The 23,286-nt window shown below is 40.9% G+C and overlaps 5 protein-coding genes across 5 annotated transcripts in view; all 5 read right to left on the minus strand.

Annotated features, from left to right (window-relative positions):
* The window catches only part of LOC113467620, an 8,549-nt gene extending 4,937 nt beyond the window's left edge, over nucleotides 1-3,612 (minus strand). The window contains exon 1 of the mRNA XM_026823882.1: nucleotides 3,525-3,612. Within this exon, the coding sequence (XP_026679683.1) occupies nucleotides 3,525-3,609 (85 nt within the window). The 5' untranslated portion in view covers nucleotides 3,610-3,612. The remainder of the gene's footprint in view (nucleotides 1-3,524) is intronic.
* A 280-nt stretch (nucleotides 3,613-3,892) lies between these two features.
* Nucleotides 3,893-5,513, minus strand: LOC113467621 (microtubule-associated protein futsch-like). The gene is made up of 4 exons (XM_026823884.1): nucleotides 5,450-5,513; nucleotides 5,120-5,407; nucleotides 4,677-4,856; nucleotides 3,893-4,554 (listed from the first exon to the last, which is right to left on the minus strand). Exons 1-4 carry the CDS (start codon nucleotides 5,511-5,513, stop codon nucleotides 3,893-3,895), a joined length of 1,194 nt encoding a protein of 397 aa, XP_026679685.1.
* Nucleotides 5,514-5,533: 20 nt separating this feature from the next.
* Nucleotides 5,534-7,279, minus strand: LOC103509595 (gelsolin-related protein of 125 kDa-like). The gene is made up of 3 exons (XM_026823878.1): nucleotides 6,968-7,279; nucleotides 6,730-6,811; nucleotides 5,534-6,180 (listed from the first exon to the last, which is right to left on the minus strand). The coding sequence occupies exons 1-3, from the start codon at nucleotides 7,214-7,216 to the stop codon at nucleotides 5,549-5,551; spliced, it is 963 nt and encodes a 320-aa protein (XP_026679679.1). The 5' UTR covers nucleotides 7,217-7,279; the 3' UTR covers nucleotides 5,534-5,548.
* A 1,522-nt stretch (nucleotides 7,280-8,801) lies between these two features.
* Nucleotides 8,802-11,873, minus strand: LOC103509596 (serine-aspartate repeat-containing protein F-like). Its single transcript, XM_026823885.1, has 6 exons — nucleotides 11,702-11,873; nucleotides 11,200-11,642; nucleotides 10,696-10,746; nucleotides 10,114-10,585; nucleotides 9,980-10,015; nucleotides 8,802-9,889 (listed from the first exon to the last, which is right to left on the minus strand). Exons 1-6 carry the CDS (start codon nucleotides 11,871-11,873, stop codon nucleotides 8,802-8,804), a joined length of 2,262 nt encoding a protein of 753 aa, XP_026679686.1.
* Nucleotides 11,874-12,028: 155 nt separating this feature from the next.
* LOC113467622 (muscle M-line assembly protein unc-89-like) lies at nucleotides 12,029-18,444 on the minus strand. Its single transcript, XM_026823886.1, has 7 exons — nucleotides 18,388-18,444; nucleotides 17,933-18,140; nucleotides 15,849-16,094; nucleotides 13,794-13,960; nucleotides 13,526-13,635; nucleotides 12,754-13,254; nucleotides 12,029-12,560 (listed from the first exon to the last, which is right to left on the minus strand). Exons 1-7 carry the CDS (start codon nucleotides 18,442-18,444, stop codon nucleotides 12,029-12,031), a joined length of 1,821 nt encoding a protein of 606 aa, XP_026679687.1.
* Between the last annotated feature and the right edge of the window lie 4,842 nt (nucleotides 18,445-23,286).

Below are 23,286 nucleotides of genomic sequence, written 5' to 3' on the forward strand. Positions count from 1 at the left end.
TTTTACATTTAATCAACTTCCCCATATAGTTATATGGTTTGTAGATAATTTTCTAAATGTTTGTAGTTAGAGGAAAAGAAAGGAATCCTTTTTTCAGCTTTTCACCAGCCGGTCCTGTTATTTCACTTGTCAAAGTTATGGGTTGATTTATAATTTATTTTTATTTATTTTTCCAGTAAACTCCTTTCGCCTAAGTAATAAATATCTAAAGTAGGGTACCTATAATATATGAAAATTTAACAAAAACAGAGTATAAAATTCTAATAGTACAGTCAAACTGAAGAACAAAAGTAACCCATATAGAAATAGGTATTTCTCATTAAAATTTAAATGTCATTTCTCATCAAAATCTCTAATCTTTGTGACCTTAATCTTCTCGTTGAGTTTGTATGATCAAGTTTTCTTGTCTCACTTTATGTTTGTCCATTATTTCATTTTTTTTTTTATATACATCTGCCAAGGCAGTAAATTTTACTTTGAGATTTTTATCTTTTTATTCCAATGTGCTATCTGCAGTTTGAAATGTTTCAATCTTCTAGTTATAAATCATCCATTCATCATTAAAAGTTAAAACACATTAAAACCAGTCAAAAATTAATAACTAACCCGTTGTGAGCGAATGAGCGAATTGCTCTAAGTGAATTAACCAATTAACCCGTTTTGTTCTCCAGTGTTGACAAATTTATTTTGTCTATCTACAGTTTAAGAAATTGGATGAGGAAAAAAAAAATCTATCTAAAGTTCCTTCACAAAATTTAAGCATTATTTGCTCATATTCATTCTTATCCGCCATTTTAAACCGGTTATATCCTCCATTTTGAAGCGTTTTTTCCTTTTTTCTCCGCCATTTTGAACCGATTTTTCCATCGCCGCCATTTTGAACCGATTTTTCCATCGCCGCCATTTTGAACCGGTTTTTCATCGCCGCCATTTTGAATTTAAAATTCCAACCTATAGGCGGAGCAGCTGGTCTCGTGATCTTGTAGGTTAATCGTACATCGACTGGCGGAGGGCGAAAGATCGATCTTGTACTTGGTGAGAGTTTCCTCGTTTTCCGTCACCCAGTAGCCTAGTGTTTCCGTGTCGTAGGTCGGTATGATGGTTGTTTCTGTGGGGGGAAAAATAGATGAAGGAGTTGAAGGTTTTTGATCTTGTGGAGGGACTATTGGTTGAGATGGTTTCTCTGTTTCCGTTGGTTGAGGTAGTATGTTGGATGAAGATTTTCCCGTTGGTGAATTGGGAGGGGTTACAGGCTTTTCATCGTGGGCAACCTCTGGCTGAGGCGATACATCGGATTTTGCCGTTGGTGACTTAGGAGGTGTTTTTTCATTTGGGAAAGATGAAAGATTTTCCCGTTGGTGATTTGGGAGGGGTTACAGGTTTTTCATCGTGGGCAACCTCTGGCTGAGGCGATACATCGGATTTTGCCGTTGGTGACTTAGGAGGTGTTTTTTCATTTGGCAAAGATGATGTTGAAGAGATCTCTTTTTCGTCTTTTTCCTTGGATATTTCTGCTGGCAATTTAGAGGGCGAAGGAAGTTTATCTGTTTCTTGGAGTTTCTCTGTGGGTGACTTTGGAGGTGTGGCAGCTTTCTCCTTGGATTTTTCTTCAGGTGATTTTGACGGAGACGGAAGATTTTCTCCCTTGGATTTTTCCGCTGGTGACTTAGGTGGTGAAGGCAAAATATCAGCTGACAATTTCTCTGTGGGTGTTTTTGGAGGGGTGATTGATTTTTCTGTCGGTGTAGATTTTTGGGGTGATTTTGGTGGAGAGGCAAGTTTTTCTTGGGTCGTCGACTTTTCCGTGGGCGATTTTGGAGGCGTAGGTTTTTCTTTATCTGCAGTTATTTCGGAATGTGTCTTGCTGTCTTCGATTTCTTTTGAAGACTGTTAAAAATAGAATAGAATAGATATACCTTGTTTATAGAATAGAATAGATATACCTTGTTTATCCTGCTGGGATAGGACTGAAAAATCCCTTTGCCCGCAGCCTGACCAAAAAATGGGTAAATCAAAAGGGTAAATTTTAATAGTGTTATCATAGATCACGGTTAGTCCAGTAGGAATGCTCTTGCTTGCCATGCAGAAGGTCCTCGGTTCGATGCTTACCATAGACAAATTTTCGATAGAATAGAATAGGTATACCTTGTTTATCCTGCTGGGATAGGACTGAAAAATCCCTTTGCCCGCAGCCTGACCAAAAAAAAAGGTAAATCAAAAGGGTAAATTTTAATAGTGTTAATCATAGATCACGGTTAGTCCAGTAGGAATTCTCTTGCTTGCCATGCAGAAGGTCCTCGGTTCGATGCTTACCATAGACAAATTTTCGATCGCAAATATTTCAACATTTTCAACGGGCCACTCTCTGATAGGTCCACGGTTAGATGCTTACCATAGACAAATTTTCGATCGCAAATATTTCAACATTTTCAACGGGCCACTCTCTGATATTCTCATGTTGACCCAACACCTAAATGTGAAGTATTGTGTGTCTCTTCTCGGCCATCTGACGAGGTCGCAATCTTGTTGCATATGGTAGGACATAGACCACTGTTTATAGTCAGTTGTTTCATTGCAACAAAATAAAAATGGAGATGAAACATTTGGAAAAAATCCCGTCATCCCCTTTTCTGCTTCTTTTTTTATATCTTTGGAGAACTTGTAACATCTTTCGATTTTTCTGTCGGTGATTTAGGTGGCCGTTCTTCCTTCGATTTGATGGTTGGTGATTTCGGGGGAGAAGACAATTTTTCGACCCCTGAAGATTTTTCAGTTGGTGTCTTGGGCGGGCTTCCGAGCTTTTCTTCGGTTTTCACGGTCGGTGATTTAGGTTGAGTACTTGGTTTGGCATCTTCCTTTGATTTCTCCACAGGAGATTTAGGAGGGGAAGGAAGTTTTTCCGTTCCTTTTAAGGTTTCCGTCTTAGTAGGCGCCGCAAGGTCCTCTGATTCCTTGGATTCTGCAACTGACTTTGACGGAGAAGACAAATTTTCTGTTGAAACCTTTTCTGTTGGTGATTTGGGTGGAGTCGCTATCTTTTCTACTACTTTTTCTTCGCCTGAGGATATGTCGAGGTTTTCTTTAAATTTTTTCGTTGGTGACTGCGAAGGAGTTGAAGGTTTTTGATCTTGTGGAGGGACTATTGGTTGAGATGGTTTCTCTGTTTCCGTTGGAAAGGTCATCGGACTTCCCAGTTGAAGTGGACTGTATGTACTATTTTATAGTCACAAAATTGTAGACTTTTTTTATTCAACCACTTTTTCCCTTGTGAAAATAAAACGATAAACTCTCTTCCCAGCTTCAAATTGACCAATTCGTATTTGGACAGGATTAAGCAGAAAAGAACCATCCATAAAGGAAAATGCCTTCAGTTCTTTTCGGCTTAAGGTCGTCCAGTTGTCTGTACAGTAAAATGAATAAAATATCTCACTAAACATACCTAATTGTTAGTTTTTCGTAATCAAATTGGAATCGAGGAAAGGGCAAGTAACAAAGGAGATAACTGAAAACTATCCTATTTCTTGGTGATGTCTGTTTAGTTTGTTCACTGGAAGCAGAGGAGGAAGTTTCTTTGGTATCAGTTCCATCAGATGGAATACTTTTGTCCATTTGTCCGGGTGGTATCCTATTTTAATTAAATTTATTAAATTTTAGTTATAAATTAATTTAAAGTAACCGTCAAGTAATCTTGGCATAGGTCCAATGAACCACTGATTCTAATTATTAATCAATTTTTGAGATTAAAAAGAACCCATGAGTAATAAATCCCATTTTGAGATGGAAAACCATTTTGATTTTCCTTGATAGTTTAGTTTAGTTTTTTTTTTTTTTTTTTTTTTGTTTAGTTTGTTCACTGGAAACAGAGGAGGAAGTTTCTTTGGTATCAGTTCCATCAGATGGAATACTTTTGTCCATTTGTCCGGGTGGACTTTCTATTGTTGCTGTAACGTTGTATCTTTTGAGGATTTCGTAGGAGACTCTGCTTCTTTTGATTTTTCCTTGGGTGACTTGGGAGGAGAACCAAGTTTGTCAACTTCAATGGATTTATCTGCTCAACAAGTTCTTCCGATTTTTTAACCTCCTCCAATTTCTCCTTTACCTCATCTGCAATGTTTGATTCTTCTTTCGAAGTCACTGTCCCTTCGATTTTAGCAATGTTTATCATATCTTTTTCCAATTTCTCATCACTGACGACTTTCTCTTCTTTCATTTCTTTTCCCTTGACTTCATCAGCTGATTTTTCCGACTTGAGTTTCTCTTCGTTGATCTTCTCTTTGCTCAATTTATCAAGAACCTCTTTGCTATCTTCGGACCCCTTTTCGTCAGTTATTTTCACTTCGTCTTCTGTTTTCTCGGTGATTTTTTCTCCGTCATCTCCATCGTTCAAAATGTCGTCACTCTCCCGAGTTGTCGTAATGACGGAGATGCTACCCTTCATGATATCAGCGCTTCCTTCTTGCTCTTCTAACACTTCTTCCTCTTCCATTTCTTCAATGCCTTCATCTTTCTTCTCGATATCTTCATAGTCCGTCGCATCCACTTCTTCGTGAACAGGAAGGTCTGCAACTTCATCGGGCGTCTTTACGATTCCCGTTTGTATTTTCGAGATGTGCGCCTCCCTTCGTCTTTCTTTTCGATATCTTCATAGTCTGTCGCATCCACTTCTTCGTGAACAGGAAGGTCTGCAACTTCATCGGGCGTCTTTACGATTCCCGTTTGTATTTTCGAGATGTGCGCCTCTCTCTTGATGTCGATCTTCTTTCCTGGGATGGCATCTACGTTGACCTTTTCCTCTTTAATCTCGTCCAATGGTATTCGTTCGTCTTCTGGCAAGGTGGGTGCAGTTGTTGTTTGTCCTGAAATAAGAAAAAAAAAGAAAAATGTAGGTATAGTTAAAATGACAGTGACGAAACAGGTACAAAAGGCATACTCTTGACACATTAATTTAAATGTCAGTTTACAATTTTATACTCAAAATATTCCCTTGAAGTCGCTGGTCTCCTTTCCCTCTGTCACCTTTAGTCTCTTGTCTCATTCGAGCAGGATAAACGAGATGTACGTATTCTATGCTATTCTATTCTATTCTATTAAAAACCTACTAAAGCTATTTGAAATTTACCTGACTCTATTGTGGAAATAATTTTCTCGTCCTTTTTGTCATCGGAATCTTTTTGAGCGCCCTTTCCGATGTCCTCAGAAGAAAGCTCTGATCCAGAAGTCTTATCCTTCTTCTTTGGTGTTGATTCTTTGACTACGTCAACATCATCTTTCAAGTCATCTTTTGCCTCGGCAGTTTCATCTTTGTCCTGAGCAGCCTGGGTCAAATTTAAGTCCAAATTGAGGGCCGGAAAAAGAAAAATGAAGGTATAGTTAAAATGACAGTGACGAAGTAGGTGCAAAAGGCATACTCTTGACACATTAATTTAAAAGTCAGTTTACAATTTTATACTCAAAATATCCCCTTGAAGTCTCTGGTCTCCTTTCCCTCTGTCGCCTTTATTCTCTTGTCTCATTCGAGCAGGATAAACGAGATATATTCTATTCTATTCTATTGAAAACCTACTAAAGCTATTTGAAATTTACCTGACTCTATTGTGGAAATAATTTTCTCGTCCTTTTTGTCATCAGAATCTTTTTGAGCGCCCTTCCCGATGTCCTCAGAAGAAAGCTCTGATCCAGAAGTCTTATCCTTCTTCTTTGGTGTTGATTCTTTGACTACGTCAGCATCATCTTTCAAGTCATCTTTTGCCTCGGCAGTTTCATCTTTGTCCTGAGCAGCCTGGGTCAAATTTAAGTCCAAATTGAGGGCCGGTTTTATTTCCACATCTTGATTTTGTTCTTCAACTGTCTCCTCTCCATCCTTGATGCCTCCTTCTTCCTCTTTTGCCTCTTCCTTCTCTTTAGCTCCTTCTTCTTCCTTTGCTTCTTCAGCCTCATCCTTTTCTTCTTCAGCTTCGTCCTTGGCTTCCACTTCTTCCTTACATTCTTCTACTTCCTCTTTGACTTCTCCTTCTTCTTTGGCTTCTTCTACTTCGTCCGATGGTTCTGTTTCTCCTTCCACTTTCTCGATGGTCATTATCTCGTCTTCTTCCGTGTCCTGACCTTTGTCCGGGATTGAGGTTGTGATTTTGTACACTTCTTTGGTGACTTTGGATACAACGTGTTCCTTAAGTTCTTGGGCTGAAAAGCGAGGGGGAAAAGAAGTCAGTTTGTGAGATCCTTTATCTCGAAGATAATAAGCCCATCTACTATCTACACACGGAGCTACTGAAAAGAAATTGATTAGTACCTAACCAGTTAGTAACTCGAGTTAGGTATTATCTAGTCTAGTTACTAAAAGCGAGGGGGAAAAGAAGTCAGTTTGTGAGATCCTTTATCTCGAAGATAATAAGCCCATCTACTATCTACACACGGAGCTACTGAAAAGAAATTGATTAGTACCTAACCAGTTAGTAACTCGAGTTAGGTATTATCTAGTCTAGTTACTAATCAGTTTCTTTTCAGTAGCTCCGTGTGTAGATGGGCTAATCCTGCTCAAATATCTTCGGTCTGATAAAGAAAGTGATACTAATCAGTTTCTTTTCAGTAGCTCCGTGTGTAGATGGGCTAATCCTGCTCAAATATCTTCGGTCTGATAAAGAAAGTGATAGTTGGATCTTAAATGGAAATACCCAAACTTTTAAAGAAATACTAATCTAAACTAACCGACAACTGTCATAGGTAACTCACCGTTATCTGCTGTTGAAGGCGTGGAAACCGTAGAAGAATCTGTGGTCACAATGTTTTCATTCTTGATGTTTTCCAACTTCATGTTGGACTGGAAATACCCAAACTTTTAAAGAAATACTAATCTAAACTAACCGACAACTGTCATAGGTAACTCACCATTATCTGCTGTTGAAGGCGTGGAAACCGTAGAAGAATCTGTGGTCACAATGTTTTCATTCTTGATGTTTTCCAACTTCATGTTGGACTTCTTATCATCTTTCTTGCCATCAACAGGTCTTCGCACCACTTTCTTCGGTCCAGAAGGCGCTTTCGCTTCCTCCTTTGGTCGACTTGTCGACTTGGCTCGGGTTGTTGATGTCGATCTCGCCGCAGTTGTTTTCTTGCTTTCGGCGACTTTCTTGTTGACCTCATCTTTCGCACTTTTGGACGGAGTGCTTGAAGGAGAACTTTTGTTTCTCATTCTGGACGCTTTGATGATGCCATTCATCTTGGTGTCGATGGACTTCTTCGGTGTTGTAGGACTGCTCTTGTCCGAATCTTTTTCTTTCGCATCCTTGAGGATGCCTTGATGATGCCATTCATCTTGGTGTCGATGGACTTCTTCGGTGTTGTAGGACTGCTCTTGTCTGAATCTTTTTCTTTCGCTTCCTTGACATCAGCTGTTTTCTTCTTGGTAATTTTCGAGTCCACTCTCGCCTTCACTTCTTTCTTGACCGTCTTCCTCGGCTTCTCCTAGGACTATTGGTTGAGATGGTTTCTCTGTTTCCGTTGGTTGAGGTAGTATGTTGGAAGATTTTCCCGTTGGTGATTTGGGAGGGGTTGACGGTTTTTCATCTTGGGTAACCTCTGGTTGAGGTGGTATATCTGATTTTGCCGTTGGTGACTTGGGAGGTGTTTTTTCGTTTGGCAAAGATGATGTTGAAGAGATCTCTTTTTCCTCTTTTTCCTTGGATATTTCTGCTGGCAATTTAGAGGGCGAAGGAAGTCTATCTGTTTCTGTGGGTGACTTTGGAGGTGTGGCAGCTTTCTCCTTGGATTTTTCTTCAGGTGATTTTGACGGAAGACTTTCTCCCTTGGATTTTTCCGCTGGTGACTTAGGTGGTGAAGGCAAAATATCAGCTGACAATTTCTCTGTCGGTGTTTTTGGAGGGGTGATTGATTTTTCTGTCGGTGTAGATTTTTGGGGTGACTTTGGTGGAGAGGCAAGTTTTTCTTGGGTCGTCGACTTTTCTGTGGGCGATTTTGGAGGTTGAGGTTTTTCTTTATCTGCAGTTATTTCGGAATGTGTCTTGCTGTCCTCGATTTCTTTTGAAGACTGTGTTTCTACTTCTGAAAGCACTTTGTCAACTTGAGTTGATTCCTTTAGGGGTGAGCTTTTCCCAGACTTGGAAGGTGAGCTTTTCCCAGACTTTGGTGGAGAGGCAAGTTTTTCTTGGGTCGTCGACTTTTCTGTGGGCGATTTTGGAGGCGTAGGTTTTTCTTTATCTGCAGTTATTTCGGAATGTGTCTTGCTGTCTTCGATTTCTTTTGAAGACTGTTTTTCTACTTCTGAAAGCACTTTGTCAACTTGAGTTGATTCCTTTAGGGGTGAGCTTTTCCCAGACTTGGAAGGTGAGCTTTTCCCAGATGAATCTTTTGGAGTTTTAGGAGGACTTGACTGTTTATCGTCTTTTGTAGATTTTTCTGCAGTAGACTCGAGTGGGGGTGGAATGTCATCCTTTTCCTCTGTCTTCTGCGTAGGGGATTTAGGAGGAGAAGGCCCTTTTCCTGCATCTGGTGACTTTGCTGGTGAACTACTATCGGTGCCTTTCGGTGACTTTGGAGGGGTTTCAAGTTTGTCCGTTTCCAAAGATTTCTTTGTAGGAGACTTCGTAGGAACTTCTTGAGTGGCCATCTTGTCTACTTTTTCTAAAACTGGAGGCTCTTCGAATTTGGATTCAGTTGATTTTGGATCCTCTGAAGGTTTACTTTCTTTTTTACTCTCAATATCTAAAGAAACTTTATCTTCAGTTGCCTTCACTGGAGAGGCTTTAGACGAATCTACCGGTTCTGATGTTTTAGTAGTTGTTTCACTAGACGTCACTTTCTTTTTTACTCTCAATATCTGAAGAAACTTTATCTTCAGTTGCCTTCACTGGCGAGGCTTTAGACGAATCTACCGGTTCTGATGTTTTAGTAGTTGTTACACTAGACGTAATTTTAGTTTCGCTTGGGCCATTATCCGTCGAAATCTTCTCCAGATTTTCTTTTGGCAAAGTCGACTCTACGTCAGATTTGACCTCGCTCTTCGAAACTTCTGCGATGATGAGTTCATCTTTAGATAACTTACGGTCCTGTGATACTGTTACTTCTTTATCCAGCTCTTCTGGTTGATCTGCGGATAGTATTGACTCAGTGGTGCTCTTCCCTAAAGATTCGGTTGAAGTTTTCCTTGAATCCAATATGTCACTTGGTGATTTCGGAGGCGTTCCATGATCTTCAATTTTGTCTTCAGCTAATTTTGTCGAAGATTCCGTTTTCTTGTCTTGTTTGGCATCACCTTTGTTGTCTTCATCTGGCTTCCCGTCTTGTTTGGCATCAACTTTGTTGTCTTCGTGTAGCTCTTTTGCTGTATCTTTTGCCTCTGGTTCAGGTTTTCCTTCGGATCCATATCTTGTAGGGTCTAAGTCTACTTTTTCTTCCGATTCGGAAATTTCTGGTTTGGAAGATTTCGGATCTAAAGGTTCTTTCTTTGTCTTGTCAGCGTCATCTTCTTCCTTTATATTTTCCGTTTTGTCATTACTTTTTTCATCACCGGGAGCAACCACACTATCTTTCTTGTCGGTACTTTTTTGTTCAACGCCATCTTTGTCTTCAATTGTAGTGTCTGCTTTATCCGCTGAAATGGATTTTTCACCGTCAAGTGGTTTTGATTCCTCCGACAAAGTTACAGTGTCATTTTTTTGGTCAGCAATTGAATCTCTTTTTTCTTGCACACCGTCAGTATCAGCAGTAGAAGACTTGGTAATGTCATTTTCATCTATTACCTCCTTAGAGTCACCTTTTGTTGGAGAAGGAATCGAGCTCCCTACAGGTGATTTAGAAACCGCGCTTTCTTTGGATTCTTTTTTGTCATTGATATCTTCAGCAGTACTTTCAATCACTTTACCTTCTTGTAAATTTTCTTGTCCGTCTGTTGCGCTTTCTTTGGATTCTTTTTTGTCATCGATATCTTCAGCAGTACTTTCAATCACTTTACCTTCTTGTAAATTTTCTTGTCCGTCTGTTTTCTCTTTGGGAGAGCCGGTATTTTCTTTAGTTTTATTTTCCGTAATTTTCTGATCTTTGCCTTGAGATTTTTCATCAGTGTCGTTTGTTGGTGCTGACAATGCGGTAGGTACTTCAAAGTTTTATTTTCCGTAATTTTCTGATCTTTGCCTTGAGATTTTTCATCAGTGTCGTTTGTTGGTGCTGACAATGCGGTAGGTACTTCATCATTCGTGCCAGAAGTTGTATCTGCTGTTGTTACACTCTCAATTTCATCTTTTAGAGAAACAGTTGATTTTTCAGCTAAAAGTTCATTAGTTTCTTGTTTAATACACGTCTCAGATTTTTCTTCAGCAATTTTTCCCTCTTCTTTTGAGGTTTCTTTGGTGGCCTCCAAATCATCTTTAGTATGATCTTTGTCGGCTGTTTTGTTATCTTCAGTACCAGACACATCAGTTTTCTTTGGTGAATCAGTCGAGTCTGGAGTAACCGTTACATATTCAGCATGGTCCGGTTTTAGATTCCCGTAGATAGGTTCCTCAACAACCGCAGTGTTTTTGGCCTCAACAAGTTCTTCCGATTTTTTAACCTCCTCTAATTTTTCCTTTACCTCATCTGCAATGTTTGATTCTTCTTTCGAAGTCACTGTCCGACAACCGCAGTGTTTTTGGCCTCAACAATTTCTTCCGATTTTTTAACCTCCTCTAATTTTTCCTTTACCTCATCTGCAATGTTTGATTCTTCTTTCGAAGTCACTGTCCCTTCGATTGACCGTTACATATTCAGCATGGTCCGGTTTTAGATTCCCGTAGATGGGTTCCTCGACAACCGCAGTGTTTTTGGCTTCAACAAGTTCTTCCGATTTTTTAACCTCCTCTAATTTTTCCTTTACCTCATCTGCAATGTTTGATTCTTCTTTCGAAGTCACTGTCCGCTCAAAGTTTTTTCTAAACTCTGTTCTCTCAGCACAAGGTTATGTTCTTTTTTCTCGGGTGATCCATTTATTGAAATGGTTGGAGAAGACTTCGAATCCTTTCTATTATCTATTTGTAAATTTTCCTTACTCAAAGTTTTTTCTAAACTCTGTTCTCTCAGCACAAGGCTATGTTCTTTTTTCTCGGGTGATCCATTTATTGAAATGGTTGGAGAAGACTTCGAATCCTTTCTATTATCTATTTGTAAATTTTCCTTAGCTATATCTGTTTTATGGTGTTCTAGTTCTACATTGTCGGAAGTACTTTGCGATTCATTAGTGGAAGATTTATCAACAGCCTTATTTTCTACTTCAGTCTTTTGATCAGTCTTCGTATTAAAATTATCTTTACTCGTGGACATCCCTCCATTCGTATCTCTATCAGTCTTTTCGGTAGGTAGATCGTTACTTTCTTTTGTCTTTGATATGTCAAGTTCCAAGCCTGTAACGTGCTCTACGTCTTCTATAATTTTAGTGGAGATATCCTCTACGCTTTGAATGACTTCAGCAACGGAAGAACTTATGCCATTTGTAATACTAGTAAACACATTCGATATTTTACCAGAACTATCTTCTTCTTTCTTTTCTAATTTAGTTTTCTCGCCATCACTATCCGTCACCTTATGTTCACCAATGTTAGCAGATGAGGCGACACTTCCATTTTGTTTACCAGTGTCTTGGACTTCAGGTGTGGCTCAGCAACGGAAGAACTTATGCCATTTGTAATACTAGTAAACACATTCGATATTTTACCAGAACTATCTTCGTCTTTCTTTTCTAATTTAGTTTTCTCGCCCTCACTATCCGTCACCTTATGTTCACCAATGTTAGCAGATGAGGCGACACTTCCATTTTGTTTACCAGTGTCTTGGACTTCAGGTGTGGTACTACTCTCCTCATCAGCTAGAAATATAGAAACTAGCATAACGAACGGTGCAGAGAAAATAATAGATGGAGATGTGCATTCTAAGGTAGACTCGACACCAAAGTCATCCACAGAACCCAAAGAATCTGAAACAAAACATTCCACACCTGAAGTCCAAGACACTGGTAAACAAAATGGAAGTGTCGCCTCATCTGCTAACATTGGTGAACATAAGGTTTCTCGCCATTACTTTCCATTACCTTATGTTCACCAATGTTAGCAAATGAGGCGACACTTCCATTTTGTTTACCAGTGTCTTGGACAGTGTCAGGTGTGGAATGTTTTGTTTCAGATTCTTTGGGTTCTGTGGATGACTTTGGTGTCGAGTCTACCTTAGAATGCACTTCTCCATCTATTATTTTCTCTGCACCGTTCGTTATGCTAGTTTCTATATTTCTAGCTGATGAGGAGGGTAGTATTGTATCTTTTGAAGATTTCGTAGGAGACTCTGCTTCTTTTGATTTTTCCTTGGGTGACTTGGGAGGAGAATCAAGTTTGTCAACTTCAATGGATTTATCTGTAGGTGTCTTAGGAGGTGTGTCTACCTTCAAGGACTTTTCCACTGGAGTATTTGGTGGTGTAACGAGTTTATCTTTTGTTGAGGTAGCTTCAGGAGATTTTGGTGGGGTCTTGAGTTTTTCAGCCTCCTTTGTTGCGTCAGGAGCTGTCTTAGGAGAGGTAGAAAATGTATCCTTTGCTTCTGGATTTATCTGTAGGTGTCTTAGGAGGTGTGTCTACCTTTAAGGACTTTTCCACTGGAGTATTTGGTGGTGTAACGAGTTTATCTTTTGTTGAGGTAGCTTCAGGTGATTTTGGTGGGGTCTTGAGTTTTTCAGCCTCCTTTGTTGCGTCAGGAGCTGTCTTAGGAGAGGTAGAAAATGTATCCTTTGCTTCTGATTTTTCCGTAGATCCTGCAGATGTTTGAAGTTTTTCTATGTCCTTGGATTTTTCAAGTGAGACCTCTGAAGATTTTTCAGTGGGTGTCTTTGGAGGAGTTGCAAGTTTTTCTTTGGGTTTTTCTACTGGTGACTTTGGAGGAGTCTCATGTTTCTCCAGTTCTTTAGATTTATCCGCTGGTGATTTTAGTGGACTGGACACCATTTCTGTCTCTGAAGGTTTTTCAGCCGGAGTCTTGGAAGGACTTGGTTGTTTCCCTTCGGTCTCGTCAACAAGTGACTTTCTTGGAGAGGAATGTTCCCCTTCACTAGCTTTATCCGTTGAAGATTTTTGGGGAGAAACCGCTTCTGTCGTGGATTTTTCGACTGGTGACTTCGGAGGGGTCACAGTTTTTTCTTCTGATTTATTTGCGGGTGACTTGGGTGGTTCTGTGTCCTTGGATTTATCGACTGGCGATTTTGGCGGAGAAGACTTTTCCGTTTGTAATATACTGGGTGAATAATTAAAATTAAATAAATAGTAGAACTCGAACAAACGCCTAAAATATAGAGAAAAAATAGCCAACAATAATGTCTAGTGCCTAGATTATAAAGTACCTAGCATAAAACTCGCTTAATAATTAAGGTAAAAACAAAGTGTCAAAAAATTTCATGGAGGGTAATTGTAAGCTAGGTTTACCATACAGTTCAGTTTACATTACTATAAAGTAGTTCAGTAAAATTGTGGAACTCAAAAGAAAAAAAAAGAGCCCTAGCGTCTTTGGAGAACTTGTAACATCTTTCGATTTTTCTGTCGGTGATTTAGGTGGCTGTTCTTCCTTCGATTTGATGGTTGGTGATTTCGGGGGAGAAGACAATTTTTCGACCACTGAAGATTTTTCAGTTGGTGTCCTGGGCGGGCTTCCGAGCTTTTCTTCGGTTTTCACGGTCGGTGATTTAGGTGGAGTACTTGGTTTTGCATCTTCCTTTGATTTCTCCACAGGAGATTTAGGAGGGGAAGGAAGTTTTTCCGTGATTTTTCGACCCCTGAAGATTTTTCAGTTGGTGTCTTGGGCGGGCTTCCGAGCTTTTCTTCGGTTTTCACGGTCGGGGATTTAGGTGGAGTACTTGGTTTTGCATCTTCCTTTGATTTCTCCACAGGAGATTTAGGAGGGGAAGGAAGTTTTTCCGTTCCTTTTAAACCAACGACCACTTTTGATCTACATAATATATGTATTATCAAATCATTCCGTCTAGTTTGAGGAACTTGGCCCGAAATCGAAATTCCTGAGGCGTGCGAACTCATTTTGAGCTGTTTATAGTCTTAACTAACGATCAAACCGTACATTGCCAGCCTAGTTAGCTTGGTTGGTAGTGCGTCTGCCTTGTAAGCGCTAGGCCCGGGTTCGATTCCCGCCCGGGGCGGATTTTATCCTGATGGGATAACGTTCGTTCTCGGAACGGCTGGCTTTCTCCTATCCTGTCTTCCTTCTCTCTTCAATTTCGGAACGATAAGACCATCATAGCTGTTACAGTTCCCTCTGTCAAACCTCTTAAAAAAAAAACAAACAAACAAAAAAAACGTACATTTCTCGAGACCCGGCCCGCTGGCACTTTTGATCTACATAAATTATCAAATCATTCTGCCAAGTTTGAACAGCCTGAAGCTTAAGATCACTTTTGGTCTACATAAATTATTAAAGGAAGGAATTTTTAATTGTGTTCAGCATACTTAAATGCTTGTCACAAATATCGTTCCCCAATCATTACAACTATATGAATATTATGACTTTTTTTGGACTCGAACCACCAACCTCCAGATCCAAAGTCCAACGCGTTAACCACTGCACCACTGAGGTTGGTTAAATTATTAATATTAATATTTTATCCATTTTATGTTCCTCTTACAGAAGGGCAACTATTTCAGTACAGTGGGATTGGAGAGCTACTTGATCACAACTCTGTGTGCTGGATTTTCTCCCATTGTATCCATACAAGAGACTTTCATTCAGGTGGGTACAGATTCGATTTTTAATTAAAGCAAAATAGTGTTAAAGCGCTTTAAAGGAAAAAAAGTGAAAGTTTTGGATTTAAGCTTTTAGTGAAGAAATCAGCTTTTTCTAAATCAACAGGATTAAACTGAACAAAAATGTGTTTAAAGCAAAATGATTAGCAAAGCTTAAACAAATCCACATTCAACATACATAACTATAATCATGGTCCAATTCACTAGTTGTGAATTTAAAATTCAGTGTCGATTTCTGGTACATTTTAGTTTGTAGTCTCCAGTTTTCGTTCGTTATTCATTTGATTTGATTTCAGTCGTTATACTTACAGTAAATTTTTTGTAGATACTTAAAGTACCCACGCCAATCTTTTCTCATCAAAATTAACAGCCTAATCTAGAATAGAATAGGTATACCTTGTTTATCCTGCTGGGATAGGACTGAAAAATCCCTTTGCCCCGCAGCCTAACCAAAAAATGGGTAAATCAAAAGGGTATGTAGGGTATTCTGATGTGCATGAGTTCTAGCCAGATCGTCCAATATGATTTCCAATTGAATATGGCCAAATATCGGTCTATTGAGTCAGTCTTACAACAGATTTTGCAACTTGTAAAATGTTATGTTCTCTTCAAAAATAAAATTAACATTATTTGAGATCGAAATTCACCGTGTATGATCTTACAGGGTAAATTTTAATAGTGTTAATCATAGATCACGGTTAGTCCAGTAGGAATGCTCTTGCTTGCCATGCAGAAGGTCCTCGGTTCGATGCTTACCATAGACAAATTTTCGATCGTAAATACTCGATTTTCGATCGCAAATATTTCAACATTTTTAACGGGCCACTCTCTGATATTCTCATATTGACCCAACACCTAAATGTGAAGTATTGTGTGTCTCTTCTCGGCCATCTGTCGAGGTCGCAATCTTGTTGCATATGGTAGGACATAGACCACTGTTTAGAGTCAGTTGTTTCATTGCAACAAAATAAAAATGGAGATGAAACATTTGGAAAAAATCCCGTCATCCCCTTTTCTGCTTCTTTTTTTATTTCTATTCATATGTATTTCCATTCTATTCTACTGTAGACTCACCCAAGTCCTTGTCCTCCCAGGTTTGTTTCGCTTCAAGCAGGGCGTTGAACACATTCTTGCTGGGCTCGATCCCGCTGAACACGTAGTGGCGGGCTCGGATCTTCTTGAAAAATTCGGCGTTCGTGTAGCTCGTGTGGCCGTGATGGGGGATGTAGGCCAGGTCCACATACACGGCCCCCGTGGGCGGCCGTTTGGCCAGCTCCTTCAGCTTGTACTTGCCGGGCGAGTCGGGCCGTTTGGGTTTCCCTGGAAATGAGAAGGCGTCAGCCGTCACGATGTTAACGGTATGTAGTTATGGTGGTGTTATTGTAAGTTTAAACTAGATAACTTGTGGAATCAAAAATAAATTGATTCCAAGGGCAAGGAAAACCTAGACCTTTTGACAAATGGAGTGTGCCTGAAGGCCTGTGATGTGTTCCAATCCACTCGACCCCAAGATTAGGGCAATAAGATTAGGGTTTTGAAAACACAAAATTGGATATAGACGACGCGACTTCAGCTGTGCTCATGAGGCAAGTTAGTGTTTAACCACATGAAAAAAAAATACCTAGTATGTATCCAGTAATAATAGAAACGGTAAGAATAATGTTAATACATAGGATGTCTAATATAAACCTAACAAATAATACAAAACTCTTACCGAATTAATTTTTTTACCCATATTAATCCAAACTTGTATCATTTCGAATAAAAGTATGCTTGTTCCTAGAAATTTTTCAAGCGAATTAGTTCGGAGTGGGAGAAGTTAGAAATAAAGTTTTCAATCGTCTTTTTTTTTTCAGTTCTTTCTTTTAAAACGTATCTAATAAATATATCCAATCAATTAGTAGATACCCCGTCCAGCAGATTTTTTTTTTGCCAATTAGCAAATTGATTTTTTATTTTCCTTCGTGGTGTGTCTGTTTTTGCCAAAAGTTTTTTCATCTTGGTCTTCTTTACGAAACTAAAAGCTCTCAATAGCGGGGGTGGTGAAATGCGGAGAAAACCAGTCGTTAAAAGAACAAACCTTATCAGTTTAGGACAAAGTTCGCCCTGGGCGGTAATCGAACCCGTGACCTAGGGCTTACAAAACAAACGCACTACCCTCCAAGCTAACTAAGTTGGGGTGAAAGGAGCTTTAAGAGTTAGGAAAGGGAAAGAGTTAGTTGAAAAACTTTTGTTAGGAATTAGTTCGGAGTGGGAGAAGTTAGAAATAAAGTTTTCAATCGTCTTTTTTTTCAGTTCTTTCTTTAAAAACGTATCTAATAAATATATCCAATCAATTAGTAGATACCCCGTCCAGCAGAATTTTTTTTCCAATTAGCAAATTGATTTTTTATTTTTTTTCTTCGTGGTGTGTCTGTTTTTGCCAAAAGTTTTTTCATCTTGTTCTTCTTTACGAAACTAAAAGCTCTCAATAGCGGGGGTGGCTTCGTGGTGTGTCTGTTTTTGCCAAAAGTTTTTTCATCTTGTTCTTCTTTACGAAACTAAAAGCTCTCAATAGCGGGGGTGGTGCCTTCTTATAGCACCACCCAGCAAAGACACAGAATAAAATTTTATGAGAAGTTATTAGAGTTTTGCTGAGAACTAATGAGGGCATTGTCCCACCCACACTATCAAGCACTGACCTCGTGTAATCCAGGTACTGTGTCTACTCAAAACAAGCAGACACAGCTTTTTTTAAAAAGAGATTTGACAGAGGGAACTGTAACTGCTATGGTCTTATCGAAGAGAGAAGGAAGACAGGATAGGAGAAAGCCAGCCGGTTTGAGCACAAACATTATTCCATCAGGATAAAATCCGCCCCGGGCAGAAATCGAACCAAAAAAGAGATTTGACAGAGGGAACTGTAACTGCTATGGTCTTATCGTCCCTAAAGCGGAGAGAAAAGGAAGACAGGATAGGAGAAAGCCAGCCGGTTTGAGCACAAACATTATTCCATCAGGATAAAATCCGCCCCGGGCAGAAATCGAACCCGCGGTCCAGCGCTTACAAGGCAGACGCGCTACCCGCCAAGCTAACTAGGCTGGCTGGAATCGTCCAAGTAAAACTTAGACCTCTCTTCGCTCGTTCATCCCTGTCAGGGAGTGCCGCCAATTACTCACCGAACAAGGCGGCATCTCCGTGGCCGCCTGGAAACACATACAGGGTGGGATGAGTGAACCGAATATTGCCGACAATCTGGGTGGGTGGCAAAATGTCCTCTACGGTCTGTACGATGACTAGGTCGCTCAGGTAGTTAAGGAAGCCGCCGACGGCGGCGCTGTCGGCGGCAATGTGACTGGCGGACGGGTTGATGGAGACACGACATATCTAGGGAAAAGAGAATGAAAATATGTATTACCGTAAATAAACCAAGTACATTGTACAGTACGTACCATTTTTCTTCTTCTTCTTCTTCTTCTTCTTCTTCTTCTTCTTCTTCTTCTTCTTCTTCTTTGAAATCGAACTAACCGTTCTAGCAAACGGACAGACAATGAAGATTCAAACAGACAACCCTCAACGTAGGTTTTACCCTCCATTGGGCGACAGAGTGGGTACCCTCACATTAACCACTAACCAGTCTCAGTGCTGGGGTCCAGGATAATAGCACGCGATTGCCGAGATGGTTAGCCATCCGGATACTCACAGATGGTTAGCCATCCGGATACTCACAGATGGTTAGCCATCCGGATACTCACAGATGGTTAGCCATCCGGATACTCACAGATGTTTAGCCATCCGGATACTCACAGATGGTTAGCCATCCGGATACTCACAGATGGTTAGCCATCCGGATACTCACAGATGGTTAGCCGTAGCGCTCCGCCCCGCCAAGTGAAGGAAGTTTGACAGCGCTACTAGAGACATGTATGATACACCACAGACCAAGTAGCCATTTTAGTATAAAGTCCTAATTTACGTTCCTTCTTCCCCGTCAAAGGTAGAGAAAGAAGACGTGATAGGCGAAAGCCAGCCATTCCAAGAAAGAATAGGGTACAGTCCTAATTTCCTCTTCTTTTTCTTTGCCGTCGAAGGTATTAATTTACGTTCCTTCTTCCCCGTCAAAGGTAGAGAAGGAAAACGTGATAGGCGAAAGCCAGCCATTCCAAGAAAGAATAGGGTACAGTCCTAATTTCCTCTTCTTTTTCTTTGCCGTCGAAGGTATCAACGGCTTCAACATGCTCATCGACGGCGGATTCGGACGCAAGGCGTGCTTCTGGGACTTCATACGACATCTGGACCGTGTCGACGCGATGCTCATGACGCGGATCAACAAGACCAACGTCTGCTCCCTGGCCAACGTCGTGCGTCGAAAGAAGCAGTCTTATAGTCCCGAAAGCAGAAAAGGAAGACGTGATAGGAGAACGCCAGCCGTTCCGATCCTTAGATATCTATTAAGGAGCACCGCATCGTAGCGCTCCGCCCCGCCAAGTGAAGGAAGTTTGACAGCGCTACTAGAGATATGTATGATACGCCACAGACCAAGTAGTCATTTTAGTATAAAGTCCTAATTTACGTTCCTTCTTCCCCGTCAAAGGTAGAGAAGGAAGACGTGATAGGCGAAAGCCAGCCATTCCAAGAAAGAATAGGGCACAGTCCTAATTTCCTCTTCTTTTTCTTTGCCGTCGAAGGTATCAACGGCTTCAACATGCTCATCGACGGCGGATTCGGACGCAAGGCGTGCTTCTGGGACTTCATACGACATCTGGACCGTGTCGACGCGATGCTCATGACGCGGATCAACAAGACCAACGTCTGCTCCCTGGCCAACGTCGTGCGTCGAAAGAAGCAGTCCAACATTCATCCGCAAGTGGGACACTTCTTTTGCAACCTACAGGTAAAGATCACCTAGAGGCTTAGGACAGCCACTCACTATCAGGTATCAGGCAGGCCGTACCCCAAAAAATACTCTGAATGATTTCAGCAACAGTAAACTTGCAAAGTATTTGCTACAGAGAGAGGTATCAGGTAGACCTGACAGGTGGACCTTATTAGATGTACCTGTCATGTCTACCTGATAATGAGTGGCTGGCCTTTGTAACCTACAGGTAAAAAAGGACACCTAGAGGCTGAGGACAGCCACTCACTGTCAGGTAGACCTGACAGGCGGACCTTTTCAGGTCTACCTGATAGTGTGTGTGCTCATCAGGTATCAGGTAGATCTGACAGGCCGACCTGACCAGATGTACCTGTCATGTCTACCTGATAATGAGTGGCTGGCCTTTGGTGTAGGGACCAAAGGTCCCATAAGTGTGCTAAGCTTCACAGATCTGGGAACCTCTAGAGTCTAGGTGATTGGGTCGGTAAGACAGCGGAACCATAGTAAGGCGAAAGTCATCAGATGTTCCCTTTCCAATAGTCCACCAAGGGTGAATGGGAGGACCAAAAATAAGGCTGAAATTATTGAGGTCGGTTTGTTTCCTGAGCTCGCCCCAAATAAGTAGAAGCCTTAGCTTTTTTTTTGTGCCTACTCATTAAAATAAAATAACAGCTGAAAAATAACAGCTTATAGTTCACTTTTTTCTTGTCCTAATTCCACAATGCCCTATTAGGTCTAAAATTACGTCTAGTGAAACAACTACTAAAACATCAGAACCGGTAGATTCGTCTAAAGCCTCTCCAGTGAAGGCAACTGAAGATAAAGTTTCTTTAGATATTGATAAATCCCTCATCAAAAACTTCAATCCCGTTCCTTCTTTTCCTGGACTCAGAATTTTCCGTCAATTTCAAAGACTTTAATCATAGATACCTACTCATGTAATGTCCGTAATAATTTCTAGTTTCTAGGGTTTGCAATGAGCACCCTCCCCTTCCCGTTTGGTGCTTAAAGTTCAAAGTTCAGCTTCCTTCTAGAGTCCAAATGCCAACCCACGCCACCTAGTTTTTTCCTGTTTAGACCAACTTTTGTCTTTTTCTTTAAAACAGGGGAAAAGAGCTTTAGGAAAGGGGAAATCAGTTCTCAGATTCCACAAGAAAAATAGGTACGCGTAATATTCTACTGCTATTCTATTCTTTCATATTCTACTGGTCCTAATTCTATTCTATTCTAGTTTCTTATATATTTTATTCTATTCACAGGAGAAAGACTGATTCAGCATGCCAGCGACCACTTGGTGACGGAAATCCTGATTCATCCTCAATTGTCGACAGTCGCGCAGTGTGTACGGAACCTATTGGGGAGTCACACGCAACACAAACATATTGTGTACGCTGACCAAAGAGAACATACTGAAACCGGAGATCACCAAAGAGATATGCAATGAGGAGAACGAGTCGAAGAAGGAAGAGAAGGAGAAGCCGAGAAAGACGGTCAAGAAAGAAGTGAAGGCGAGAGTGGACTCGAAAATTACCAAAAAGAAAACAGCTGATGTCAAGGATGCGAAAGAAAAAGATTCGGACAAGAGCAGTCCTACAACACCGAAGAAGTCCATCGACACCAAGATGAATGGCATCATCAAGGCATCAAGAATGAGAAACAAAAGTTCTCCTTCCAGCACTCCGTCCAAAAGTGCGAAAGATGAGGTCAACAAGAAAGTCGCCGAAAGCAAGAAAAACCCCACATAAGTAGAAGCCTTAGCTTTTTTTGTACCTACTCATTAAAATAAAATAACAGCTGAAAAATAACAGCTTATAGTTCACTTTTTTCTTGTCCTAATTCCACAATGGACCTTCACAAATATACCAATTCTCTTTTTCTTACGCTTTCCAGGATAGAAAACATCTCGCCTCACCAGACACCGACAAGGACTCTCTCCTCATAGACGTCCTCATGGAAGGCCAAGAGATGATTTCCAACCTCAAGGCCATCAACTTGAAGCCGCAACCCTGTTATCGGGACGCCAATATGGAACCGATCAACCTCTACCACAAAGTAGGCTACGGGAAGCTAGACATGTATGTGATCAGCCCCGCCCGGGATAGCAGAGAAGTGAAGGAGTTCCTGATGAAATGGCACTCCAACGATACCAAACTCTTTTCAGCGTTCAACAAGAAGACGACGTTCCCCATCCAGAACCCTTCTAGAGTCCGAATGCCAACCCTAATTTATTTTAGGGTTGAAAAGACCCACCTTGGATTTCGAATAGTTTACCGCTACCAAGTTTTTTCCTGGTTAGACCAACTTTTGTCTTTTTCTTTAAAACAGGGGAAAAGAGCTTCAGGAAAGGGGAAATCAGTTCTCAGATTCCACAAGAAAAATACGCGTAATATTCTACTGCTATTCTATTCTTTCATATTCTACTGGTCCTAATTCTATTCTATTCTAGATTCTTATATTCTATACTATTCTATTCTATTCGCAGGAGAAAGACTGATTCAGCATGCCAGCGACCACTTGGTGACAGAGATCCTGATTCATCCTCAATTGTCGACAGTCGCGCAGTGTGTACGGAACCTATTGGGGAGTCACACGCAACACAAACATATTGTGTACGCGGGCTATACGTTCACTGGGAACGGATCTTGGGTCCTTCAGGTATGTCCTAAGGGTGTGATAGTTCTCGTCGACATAGTCTACTGCTAGTGGAACAATTTGTTTTAAGCTGACAGTCTAAAATGTCTAAATAAAGTAATACTTTATACATTTTTACATGTATTTTCTTTCCAGGATGGCATCTTCACGCTCTCCAGTCTAATCTCCATCTTCCACGAGGCGGAGGTCAAGGCAGTCCTATCCGCCCATCATGAGAAGCAAATCTCCGTGGAGATACATGCGGGTGGGGAGGGAGAGGGGGAGTGGAACCTGGCTAAACTGGACAAGGAGTACATCCAGAACTTGGTGTCCATTTGTGCTCTTCTTGTTTGGCAACCTGCAAATCCAAACGAGACTATCACACGACTCCTATTCCCAGGATCGGCTCCTCAGTATAAGATATTCGAAGGATTGGAGAAGATCAAGCACCTTGAGTTCCTCAAATACCCTGTCTGCACGTCGAAGTCACTCAACACAACTGTAGTGAGTAACAGATCCAGCTCTAAGACGCGAACCATGACCAAATCCGACAAACCTGGAGACGACCTGGTAACCAAGACGAACAAACTGATAGAAGACTTGACCAAAGAGAACATACTGAAACCGGAGATCACCAAAGAGATATGCAATGAGGAGAACGAATCGAAGAAGGAAGAGAAGGAGAAGCCGAGGAAGACGGTCAAGAAAGAAGTGAAGGCGAGAGTGGACTCGAAAATTACCAAGAAGAAAACAGCTGATGTCAAGGATGCGAAAGAAAAAGATTCGGACAAGAGCAGTCCTACAACACCGAAGAAGTCCATCGACACCAAGATGAATGGCATCATCAAGGCATCAAGAATGAGAAACAAAAGTTCTCCTTCCAGCACTCCGTCCAAAAGTGCGAAAGATGAGGTCAACAAGAAAGTCGCCGAAAGCAAGAAGACAACCGCGGCGAGATCGACATCAACAACCCGAGCCAAGTCGACAAGTCGACCAAAGGAGGAAGCGAAAGCGCCTTCTGGACCG

The sequence above is a fragment of the Diaphorina citri genome, unplaced genomic scaffold, assembly GCF_000475195.1.
Source record: "Diaphorina citri unplaced genomic scaffold, Diaci psyllid genome assembly version 1.1 scaffold512, whole genome shotgun sequence".
Lineage (NCBI taxonomy): Eukaryota > Metazoa > Arthropoda > Insecta > Hemiptera > Psyllidae > Diaphorina > Diaphorina citri.